Genomic DNA, 12,527 nt, shown 5'->3' on the forward strand with positions numbered 1-12,527 from the left:
CTATCAGCTTATTATTGTTGTCAAACTTTATAGGCAGCGCCAGAAGCATTTTCAGCTGTATTTAGTGTGGGGAGGAGGTGTGGATTTGTACGGTTGGGGGGGGGGTTTGGGTCTGAAATGCCATAAATCACCGTTGATGTACTCAGACTTACACACTGGAGAATTATTGCCTGAGTAATGATCCTGGAGAGTCATGACAGCATAGTCTCCTTCAGTCCTACATATTCACAAGGGATAGGCAGATGAAGTTGTTGCTGGAATTGGATTTATAGTTGTAAAATGAGCTCCAATACACTTGATTGTATGATCACATTTGGAAAAATCTGAAGTACTTTAAAAGGACAGCTTTTATTCTTGAGCACTGAGCCGTAGCTGTTCTTTTACCGTCTGACTAAAGAAAAGGTTTATTTCTGCTGACTGGCACTAATGACGGTTTCACATAGTCAGCAAAACTACATTGAAGTTCTTATTGTCTTGTCTTCTAACATGGTTTAAGGTAGGTTTACATCTGTAATACTTGTAAAAGCAGAAAAACCAACCTGTTTTTCTTCTCATTAATGACCAGACGTCCATGCACAATGTAGATATTCCATCAATAATTCATACTTAAAAGTTATTTCTGTTAATATTTCTGAAATGTATGTGTTGTGAAAAAACACAGACACTGGAGTAACTTGTGATATACACTTTTGTCTCATGCTTGAAGATAAAGGCTTATGGGCTAACTGGGTTAATACCAGGAAGCTTCCCTCAGATAGCGGACAAAGTTGGAAATGCTTTGTTGGAAGTACCGGTTTCTTTCTCAGTGGTTTATTGCACACCATATAATCATTTCTTCCTCAAGAGAGTGAGATGTTGAATGTGTGGTGTGATTAGTTAGTAGCAAAAATCAAAGTTAACCCCTAACTATTTTCTCCTTCTCCCAGCGGACTACAGCACCAGTGAGATGCTCGTAAACATGGGCAACCTGCCCCTGGATGAGTTCTACCCGGCTGTGGCGATTGTCACTCTGATGCGCATCCTGAGAGACCCTTCGCTCTCCAACCACCATACTATGGTAGTCCAGGCTGTCACCTTCATCTTTAAGTCTCTCGGCCTGAAGTGTGTCCAGTTCCTACCCCAGGTCATGCCCACTTTCCTCAACGTCATCCGGGTCTGTGATGCCAGTATCCGAGAGGTAGGTAGCACTACGGAATAAGAGGGAAGAGGCTGTCTGGTTGACTTGTTATCTGTTGACCTCTGGTTAAGAATGAGTTATTCACAAAGCACGTCTCTAACTCTCTTTGCCATCTGTGCTCTTCTTGTCCTCCAGTTCCTCTTCCAGCAGATGGGAATGGTGGTGTGCTTTGTTAAGATCCACATCCGCCCTTACATGGACGATATCTTCACCCTCATCAGAGTGAGTAGCTGTGTAAATACTCCCCCACCCTGATCCCAATCCCTAAACAGTGATCATCCAGACCCTCTTATTTTCATGTGAGTCAGACAAACAGCTGCAAACTCTTAATTGTTCTCAGTTGTGCTCGCCACTTTCCTCATTAGGAGTAATGTGCTCAGTGCCCCTGAATGAAAGCCTGGCTCCGTGTCACACAGCAAAACACATCATGTGTGGTGTGGAACTTAACTGTCAAGATTAAAGAGGCTTAGAGAATGAGAAAATCATGTTATTTATATTTGGATAATTTTCTTTTTCCCCTTTAGTGTTGCAGTGCTAGATGGAGCTCTGATGTACGTTTCCACTCACGTTGTCAAATTCATTTCTACGAGCAAACCGGTGCTGACTCCTGACATTCACTCTTATCACATGATGTGGAACAACTGCTAAAGCCATAGCCCCTGCCGTTGCACAAACACACTTGTCTAGCACATAATCATATAGCAAGGCACAAAATATCATATGACTGTGCTCGTATCGGAATTTAGGTAACACTGTTACCGACACTGCAATGGCGGCAGTTCCTGGAGAAAAGTAACTGAGAGAGCTGGACCACTGTGCCTCGAGTCCCTCTGAGTTAATAAATGGCAAGTGAAACAAAGAATCTATTCATTTTTGCTCCAGCTCAGCTCCTGCATCCAGATGAGGGGGCTGGAATAGCCATTCAGGATGTACACTCACTTGCACCCTAGTCAGCTGCCACAGGGAGGAAAAGCAGGAAGTTGGGGGCTACTCGAGACCTCTGGTCACTGACAAAACACTTCTTCTCGATCTCACAGCTGAGGCCCATCGACTGATTGACATATTGACGTATTGCGTGACTTCAAGTCCTCCACCTTAACTCCAATTGCTATTATCTGTAATGTACACAGTGGCCATTTTCCAAAGCGGTGTCATAAGCCACACAGAGACGTGATGTCTGTCCCAGTTGACAGGAAATTGTCTCCATTCCTCTATCTATCTAGTACTGTAACGCTCCCTCTCTGCCTCTGGCATGTGAAACCTTTGTATTTCCTTAGGGAAATCTGTCTGAACGTCTCTCTCACACTCGCCTCTTTGATGGAAACACATTTTGACCCAATTCCTCAGACCAGCAGTATATCAGAGCAAAGGGGATGACGAACTGCTTTGGATGTACCATCTGAATGTTGTAAAAGTTTATATTCAGAAGTTGGACTTGCATTATTTAGGTCACTCTTATTTGGGCCAGTCATGTCTGTGTATTAGCTTAGGAAATATTAGTTTTGTGCTTTTTTTAAATATCGTACTCTATATTTCAGGAATATTTTTGGGATTCGCTACATAGACTGACTTTAACTGTTGTTGTTCTCTAAGGTGGTAAACTAATGTTTATCATCAAATAATGTTAGAGCTTTATGATCTAACTGATTTCAACATATTATGTTCTGTCCTGTAGGAGTACTGGACACCAAACAACCCCATGCAGAACACCATCATCCTTCTCATCGAGCAGATTGTGGTGGCGCTGGGTGGAGAGTTCAAGCTCTATCTGCCGCAGCTCATCCCACACATGTTGCGTGTCTTCATGCATGACAACAGCACCGGGCGCAGTGTTACCATCAAGGTGAGTGAAAGGTGGTGCAGTTAAGTCCTGTTGTTCAGTTACAGGCTTACACAAGGATAAAATAGTGTATGCATTATTATCCATGAACTTGGTACAGTCTGTGATTGAAGTGTACACTGAAGAGTAGCCCAGCCACCAGAATTTAGACTCCCAACACTGATTCTCACATTGATTCACAGGGCTTTTACTGGACAAAATAATACTAGATAACAAGTAATTCTAAGTCTTTATTGTTTTGTGCTGCAAAAGGTTTGCTTAGCAGTAAAAGAGATTGAGAAATAAGTGTTTAGGTAAAAATGTTTTTGTTTTTCTCTCTATAAGTCACACATTTCAGTTATATGTGAATGAATGTGAGTTATATCATCAGAAAAATGACAGGTTGAGCCTTTAACTGTGACACATGGGATTTAATATGGCAGAATTAGAGAAGAGAATAGACTCAGTGAGCTGAGTTGAAAAAATAAAAACAATAAAGATGCGATGAATTGAGAGGTTGCAGAAATGAATCCAGAAAGGCTGGAATTGAAATTGTGGTCACAGAGCTGGAACAGGTTAAACAAAGTGCTCTCTGAACCCTCAGCACAGACTTAACACATAAAAAATATTGCTTTGGAAATAGGTTAATGCTTCCATGAATGCTTACTCAGCAGAGTGCAGAGCGGCAGCAGAAATAAAAAAGAAACCGAGTCATTTGAACACACTTGAAATAAAAGCAGACTAAATTGCCTGCTATGGTCCAGTGCATACACAGTATCATAATAAGAGAGACCCCACTGTGTGTACTTTTACTAATGCTCTCCCTGTATGTTGGATGATGTTCAGTCTTGTTGTCTTTTATATTTGACTGGTGACCTTAGTTCAAACCTTATTTCTAAAATGTTTTTAGAAAACCATCTAGTAGCCTATGCATCCTTCTGTCTGTCTTTTAAAGAAGCTCAAAGATTGTCATTTTGTTGTGATGCTTATGTCTTTACTGTTTGCAAATCCTGGGGAATATATCAGTTCTTCCTTTATTTTGTGGAAAAAAAAAAAAATAAGGTAGGTGTAAAATAGAAGAGTTGAAGTTTAGTATAGTTTAGTATAATTAATAATAGCAGTACAACAGTAATACGCATGTCACAGTATAGCATGACACCAATTAATGTGTTATGTAACTGATTTTTTTTTCAGGTCAGAGTTGGCTTCTCAGCTCACTTTGACATTTGACAGCTTTACTGATTAATGGAGAAAAGGTGACTCACTGTGTGTCATAAATCTCATGGAGTAAGTTCACTAATGAGATTGAAAAGATCATGTATCAGATTTGAGTTGGTATTTGAGTGGATAACTTTATTTTGCAGGCGCTGCCAAGGGGAGTCACTCCACACACTTTCAAGAAGCACGGGAGCTCAGCCACCATTTGACTTAGTGTGGCACTGTTTTCTGTTCGTGGTTTCCGGCAATATCCATCAAGACCATTCAGGTCTAAGCTGTTTCCTTGTAATACAGCAGTTCAAAGACAGTATAGACCTGTAGCTAACACACTCTCCTGTTTCAGCAGCTGCTGCCAGTAGTTGTCGGTGTTTTCCCTCAAGTCCTAAATCATGGTTTGGGTATAGACCACAAAGACAGAATCATAAAGAGCGTGGTCATCTAGTGCTCTCTCATCTAGCAGAGCGTTGTCTGAGAGTCTGAAGTATTAGACAATCCAGCAGCCCACTGTCTGGATAGTTCATAACTGAGTCTGGAGCCTAATCTTAAGCATGGGGGTCACGGAATGGGGGACCTGAGAATCGGGTTACCTTCTAGTCCAAAGCAGAAGAAAAGAATAACCAAAGCACACACACAGACTCGTACACCTCCACCTCAGCTTCCTGCTGTCTCGCCGTGTGCAATTCAGACCTGGGGTTGGAGGTGCTGGGAAAGTGGAGAAGCAGTCGTAGTGTGTGTTGGGGCCTGGGGTGGGTTTGTTGGCTGCAACGTACGTCATCCTTTAATGTATGTATGCTGCTCCATGTATGTTGGTCACATGTGTTCTACATAATATGGCTTGACCATTAGAGCAAACTACAGAAACCTTTGCAAAAAAACAACCACATGGTTAATGTTAAAGTTTTTATATATAAGATGTGTTGTGACTGGCTGGCCAGATGGAAACAGCATTTAAAATACCCGGTGCTGATGCATTTATGAATTTAGACTATGTTCAGACCATTGCGTCATGACAGCTTTAAAATACCTGTGCCAGAATAAGATTTGATGTCAGCCCATTAGAAATTGCATGAAGATTTTCCACAGCGCTCAGAAAAATTGGTGTGTTATCCTTATTATGTTGATTAATCATGATGGAGGAGGGTCACACTGAAAGACCAGAAGTCACTTCATATACAGAAGACAAGTAGGCAAGTCGGTGTTGGCCCTCCGGCCTTCATCTGTGTCGTTACCACCTTCAAAATTGAGTGAGCGGTTGATAGATGTGTCTTACTAATAAAAAAAAAAAAAAAAAAATGGTTTCTTACTAAAAAAGAAACCATTGATTTCGGTTGCGATGAAACTTTGCACTGGGAACATCATGATTATATAAGCCCCCATTTGTTTTCCATCTCAGTTGTGTTGCTAATTTTAATCATCTCGATGACTTGAATAAATTGTGCATGAATTTAACTGGCAAGGACTAACACCAGATTCTTATGACAAAGTAATCATGTAGTTAGTTGGGTTAGGTTACCTACGCAGTGTCCCTCAACAGCAGTCTTACTCATTCATCACATGTCATAGGACCACTGTTTTGGATGGACAACCACTCCACACCATGTCGAAACTGTAGAACTGCACATTGAGGTTCAGCGTACTCGTGCATGTTAAGGTTGATATTCACTAGCAAAATGAACAGAAGATCCCCCGTGGCTCTGGTGCACTATGTTCTGCACTCTATGGTCTGTGTGTTGTGAAATGACATACATACATAAGTTACCCGTTCATTCATTCACTCATATTAGTGCAGAATTTTCCTGGAAGGCTAGCATGAATGCCAGCACCTTGCGGAAATAACACACCATCCTGCTTTTCTTTTAGAATTCCTAAAGAAAACCAGTTAGCCATAACAAGCTCATTAAAAAGAACCACTCACGTTAAGTGTTGCGGTATGTGGGACTGAGCAGTTGTGTGCTTTTTTTTTGCAGCTGCTGAACGCCATCCAGCTGTTTGGTGCCAACCTAGACGACTACCTCCACTTGCTGCTGCCTCCCATTGTCAAGCTCTTTGATGCCCCTGATGTGCCCCTGCAGGCCCGCAAGTCAGTACAGCACAGGACTGTCCCTGTTCTCATGTAGCTGTAGTTTGAGATCTACGGTTGTAAGCATTTAAAATCCATCCATTAGTGGACTTTATTGATTTAAGAGCTGGGTTCCATTGGTAAAATTCTTTCAGTAGAACATTTTTATGTTTGTGTTTCTTTAATATCGAAGAAACTAGCTGGCAAATACTTCAACTTTTTGCACATCTTCTTGTTGATTTTATGAAGTCCTTCAGAGCCTTGGCCATGTCTCTGTCTCTGTGTCTTACTAATATTTAAGTCAAGCTGAGCATTGTCTGTTTATCTGTTTTTCCTCTCTGTGGCTCAGGGTTGCCTTGGAGACACTTGACCGGCTGACAGAGTCCCTGGACTTCACAGACTACGCCTCACGTATTATCCACCCGATTGTTCGGACACTTGACAGCACGCCTGAGTTGCGCTCCACCTCAATGGACACCCTGTCTTCGCTAGTGTTCCAGTTGGGCAAGAAGGTAACTGTAGCTGTCCCCAGGGCTCCCTTTAGATGTAGCTATTATTCAGTAGACTGCTTCCAGCCTCCCCACAGCTGGATTCACCAGAACAGCATTTCAGTAACCTCCACCCCCCTCAGTCTTTATTACTTCCTGCCAGACTGCTGATGTCATTGGCCATGTGGCGGCGGGGGGTCGTGTTTATGCGAGTGGATGAGGTCACATTTACCCCTCCCTCCCGTATCCCTAAACCTTCCTGTTGTTTTCAGGCCTAACTTCAGAGCCACCAGCCCACGTGCAGCTATATCTGGCAGCAAATGTACAGGGGAAGCTTTTGATCTGAGACTCATGGCGGTTAGAAGCAAGTGCAGGGTACTCAGTTATTTGGCTCATGATGAGGGGAAAGAGGTAGCAAGACTAAACCACATAAAGCACACATGCACCCTTTTATTTACTCTCCTTCCCTGCCCTCTTATTTACAGTACCAGATCTTCATCCCCATGGTGAACAAAGTGATGCTGAAGCACAGGATCAACCACCAGCGTTATGACATACTCATATGTCGCATTGTAAAGGTGAAGTCTGCCAAAATATATCAAGCTTTTCTCACGCTTTTCAACATCGTAAATCTATTGATACTATGCACATTTCCAACATGTCTCCTGAATTCATAAGCATATGTTTATTGTTCTTTGCCTCTTGCCGGCAAAGCGCAAACACAATAATCCTTCATGACACAGTGACTGCACATGGTCAAGCAATAAATTACATAATAATAAACAAACTTCTTTATGTACAGTGCACCATAAGCAAATCATTACCCTGCTATGTTTATCAGCAGTTATCCCTCAGAAAGGAAATGCACTTTCATACATTGGCAAAACATGCTTTGAGGTATGACTCAACAGTTAGTCTGTGTGTGGGCTGTGTACGTGTGTGGCCTCTGTGTGTTTGTTGTCGTAATAGGGCTATACTCTGGCAGAGGAGGAAGAGGACCCTCTAATTTTTCAACACCGCCAGCTTCGTGGTAACCAAGGCGATACTCTGGTCAGCGGGCCAGTGGAGGCCGGGCCTATGAAGAAGCTTCATGTCAGCACTACGGCACTTCAGAAGGTCAGAGGGGAACATTTCTCCTTATAAAACTGGTTATTGATTCATACTTTCATAGGGAGTGCTAACACTTCCAAGTCCAAGATTTGCTTGTTGACTGCAGGTCTTGTTATTGTGTATTGTAAACAGTCCTGTGTACAAGCCCATGGTTTACTTGTGGTGATGACATATGGACCGAGAAACAAAACACATAAAAGAAAAACCTGAACAAATGAGTGGAGAAACACATGGAATCCATACACGATACACGGCGTCACTGAATGGTTTGATGAGTATGAAAATGATGTGAATCATATGCCTCTGGCAGAGTCACCAGATCTCAGTCCAGTTGAATGTCCATGTGAGACTGACGCAGTCACTGACACAGCACTCTCCACCACCATCATCAAAACCCCAAATAAGGCAGTCTTTTGGAAGGTTACTGTACCATTCTTTGGTGCATTTGATGACCAGTAACAAAAGTTTTATGTGTAGTTCTCAGCCAGATCATCCCACACACGTTACCTGTGACACTGGCTGGTCTGGACAAACTTTGTTACTCCCACGTAGTTCCCAGTGACTTTTGAAATAAATGATTTCTGTCTCTTCGCAGGCTTGGGGTGCTGCCAGGAAGGTGTCCAAAGATGACTGGCTGGAGTGGCTGAGGCGCTTGAGTGTCGTCCTGCTCAAGGAATCATCCTCCCCAGCCCTGCGATCATGCTGGTCACTCGCTCAAACCTACATCCCTCTCGCCAGGTACAACACTTCTGTCATAGTACATTTTGAGATCACCCCCTCCTCCCTCCTTTATTTTTTCTCTTACTTTTCTCATGTTTTTAATGCTCCACATTCATGATAGAGCGCAACAACTAAAAACATTCACACACCGTGGCTTTAAAAAGTGTTCAGACATCTTCACTTTTTGCACACTGTAGTGGGTATTTCAGATTAAAAGGATAAAATTGCCATCAAGTCAGTCTACACTCACTAATCCATAATGACAAAGTGAAAACATGTTTTTAAAAATTTAGGAAATTTATTAAAAACCAAAAACTGAAATCTCTCATCTACAAAAGTAAAAAGGAAACAAATAGCAAGGAATTTGCTTCTGACCTCCGCAGTAAATTGTGGTGAGGCATGGATCAGAGCAGTGATTAAAAACCATAACTAAAGCTCTGAGTGTTCCCAGGAGCACATTGGCCTCAGTCATGTAAAACCACTAGGACTCTTTGTACATCGGGCCATTCTGCCACACTGAGCAGCTGGACCTTGGCCAGAGAGGTGACCAAGAACCCAGTGGTCACTCTTAACAGAGATTCAGAAGTCCTCTGCTGAGATGCGAGAGTTTGCCAGAAGGATGACCCTCTCAGCAGCTCTCCATCAATCAGGCTGTTATGTTAGAGTGGCGAGACTGAAGCCACTTTGAGTAAAAGGCATATGAGACATCAGGTTTGGAGGTTGCCAGGCAGAATTTAAAGGGGTCTGAGAGCATGAGGAAAGAGATTCTCTGGTATGATGAGGCAAAAATTTAACTCTTTGGGCAGAACTCCAAACACTATGTCTGGCCAACACCAGGGACTGCTAACCTAGCTAATACCATCCCAAGGGTGAAACCAGACAGGGGGAATTTGGGTGTTAACAGCACCAGAGACAGATGAAGAAGTATAGATAATAATACTGTGGGGCTGCTTCTCAGCAACAGAGACAGGGAGACCGGTCAGAATTTAGGGAAGGATGAATGCAGCCAACATACAGAGAGGTCTTGGAAGAAAACCTGCTCTAGAGTGCAGGCAACCTGAGGCTGGGGTACATTTCAGCACGACAGTGACCTGAAGCATACAGACAGGACAGCACTGGAGTGGCTTCAGGACAAGTCTCTGACTGTTCTCGAGTGAAACCAGCCAAAGATTTAAACCACATGGAACATCTTTGGAAAGACCCGAAGATTCACAGCAGTTCACAGATGCTTCCCATCCAGTCTGACAGAGCTTTAGAGGATCTGCTAGGAAGAATGGGATAAACTGCCCAAAAGCATGTGTGCAAAGATTGTAGAGACTTACCTAGGAGGAACTTAAATTGTAATTGCTGCCAAAGGGTCTCCTACAAAGTACTGAATTAAGGATCTGAATACTTTTGTAAGTGAAAGATCTCTGTTTTTGGTTCTTGATAAATTTGCAAAGAAATGTTCTCACTTTGTCATTAGGGGCAAATTGTCTCTCATATTTATAACACAATGAATTGTGCAAGAAGTGAAGGGGTCTGAATACTTTCTGTAGCCAAAGTAATTCCCCATACTGATACATAGACATAACAGAATTTTAAGCTCTGTCTGTTCAACTTTGCACCTCTAGTGCTTGGAAAGCTGTAGAGTTTGAACTGCCACCTTTGAGCAAAGCAATCAGACATGTAGCTGCTCAGTGCGGAGCTGCACAGTTACCAGTAGTACAAGACTGGTTGCACTAGCTGCTTGTTTCCAGATGTGAGTGCAACTGTAAAATTGAAGTAGATTGTTTCTGAAAAATACAATAAATGCTCTGTGGTCACAGATTTAAAATAACATTGTTCTTGGCTATACAGTCATCCATTTTGCAAACTATACAGTAATCGTGTTACTGATTGATTTGCTGGTCTCCCAGATTTATTTAAAGTGTGCTTCTGAAAGAAAGCCCAATTCTAATGTGCTGTTTCTGTGGCCCACAGGGACCTGTTCAATGCAGCCTTCCTGTCTTGTTGGTCTGAGCTGAGTGAAGACCAGCAGGATGAACTCATCCGCAGCATTGAGTTAGCTCTCACCTCCCAGGACATCGCAGAGGTCACACAGACTCTGCTCAACCTGGCAGAGTTCATGGAACACAGCGACAAGGTAAGTAGTGAACTGCAGCAGCTACTGTGTTGCTGTTTAGACCTGAGGTTTGCACACGTCATGTTTTATTAGGGTGCTTGCAGGTCTGTAGCTGAAGTTGCATTTTCTAAATTCAGGGCTTTGATATTAGCCAATGCATTTTAAGGGGCTGATAAGTAAGCATTTCCTGCCTCATAGTGTATAATCTCAAACCACCCATTATAAATCTATTAGGGTTAGGTGTCATTCATACTACTTTTTGGGCAAGGTATCAACAAGGCTTACAAGCAGTAGTCCCACTACATGTGCTTCTCTGTTTCCACCAGTCAGTGGTGCATCACTTCCTTTATTCACCCCATCACTGGGAACAAGCTATCAAAACTCCTGACCTGTAGGCGTCCTGCTACATTTCCACAGGTCTCCTTTTCTGCCAGCTTCCTCCAAGCTTTATCTCCTGCCACTGTGCCAGCAATCACGTGGTCAATGCTTCACTAGCTTTGGGAAAGTTTCCAACCTCATTCAAACAGGCAAATTTAACATCTCAGCTTAAAAACCCTTCCCTTGACCCTGCACAAGTTGAGAACTATGGGCCGGCCTCGTTACTTCCATGCTTATCCAAGGCTTTTGAGAGGTCTGTTTTCAAACAAGTCTCTGAATTCTTCTCACGGAATGACTTACTTGATCCAAATCAGCCCACTCCGCTGAAGCTGCTCTGTTGTCTGGGACAGAGGCCCTAAGGGCAACCAGAGCTGCAGCTCAGTCCTGGGTTCTTATCTGGCTTTGACACAGAGAACCACCCCATCTGGCTATCCGTATTTTCTGAAATGGTCATCTTGGGCAAAGTGCATTCTCGGTTTGAGTCCTTCCTTAGTGGCGTTCTTTCAGTGTGTCATGGAAAGGACAAACATCAATATCCCATCATCCCTAGCCACAGGGGCGCCCCACGGTTTGGTTCTGCATCCACTTTGAAGTATACACCACTCCTTTGGGTCTGATTCTCTGCTCGCATGGATTCTCATGTCGCTGTTACACAGATGACACCCAACTATAACTGTTGTTCCTGCCAGATGGCCCCAAGGTCTTGGCACAACTCTCTGCTTGTCTTCAAGGAATCCAAGGAACACCACCTTGAAGTACATCTTTCTAAGGCTGAACTCTTGGTCATCTTGGCAACCCATCTCTCCGTCACAATATCAAAATCAGCTCATCATCTCTCACCTCAGCCAAGGTTGTAAAAAACCTGTCATGACTGACTTCTTTTACTGTGTTGCATCTGTCTCCCAGAATGCCACCCAACTCTTGGTACGAGCTATGGTTAGTTTTTGATCAGTGTAAAAGGGTGCATGTCACTCCGCTGCTCATTGACCTCCACTGGCTACCCATGGCCTCCCGAGTCAAATTCAGGTCACTCATGCTTGAATACAGAGTGACTGTGTTCTACACCCATCTAATTAAATTTAATCCAGCAGGCTTATGCTCCTTGTCGGCCACTGCATTCCTCCAAGGAACACCGTCTGGAATTTCCATCCCAACACACAAAACAATCTAAGTCCAGACCATTCAAGTTTGTGGTTTGCCGATGGTGGAACGAGCTACCCATTGTTGTCAGAACAAAGGTGTCACTTGCTATCTTCAAGAATCTCTTTAGGACTCATCTCTTCCGAGAGCACCTCCTCTCCTAATACTGCTAACACCCTAACATGCCTCACTTTGTCTTATTAAACAGATTTAGAACTGAGTGCTTACTCCAAGGTCTCCTTCTGTACTGAAACTTGAGTGTTATCACTCAGTTGTAAGTTGTGTTGCATAAAAAAGCATCTGCCAAATGAGTA

General features: G+C 43.0%; 1 protein-coding gene across 2 annotated transcripts in view; it reads left to right on the plus strand.

Moving 5' to 3' along the window:
• The window catches only part of mtor (mechanistic target of rapamycin kinase), an 83,345-nt gene that overhangs the window by 16,107 nt on the left and 54,711 nt on the right, over window positions 1-12,527 (plus strand). For both annotated transcript variants that reach the window (XM_041049260.1, XM_041049269.1), the window contains exons 19-27: window positions 927-1,177; window positions 1,313-1,399; window positions 2,853-3,020; window positions 6,182-6,294; window positions 6,623-6,785; window positions 7,247-7,339; window positions 7,731-7,877; window positions 8,467-8,609; window positions 10,554-10,716. In XM_041049260.1, coding sequence (XP_040905194.1) covers window positions 927-1,177; window positions 1,313-1,399; window positions 2,853-3,020; window positions 6,182-6,294; window positions 6,623-6,785; window positions 7,247-7,339; window positions 7,731-7,877; window positions 8,467-8,609; window positions 10,554-10,716 — 1,328 coding nt within the window. The remainder of the gene's footprint in view (window positions 1-926; window positions 1,178-1,312; window positions 1,400-2,852; window positions 3,021-6,181; window positions 6,295-6,622; window positions 6,786-7,246; window positions 7,340-7,730; window positions 7,878-8,466; window positions 8,610-10,553; window positions 10,717-12,527) is intronic.

The sequence above is a fragment of the Toxotes jaculatrix genome, chromosome 2 (assembly GCF_017976425.1).
Source record: "Toxotes jaculatrix isolate fToxJac2 chromosome 2, fToxJac2.pri, whole genome shotgun sequence".
Taxonomy (NCBI): domain Eukaryota; kingdom Metazoa; phylum Chordata; class Actinopteri; family Toxotidae; genus Toxotes; species Toxotes jaculatrix.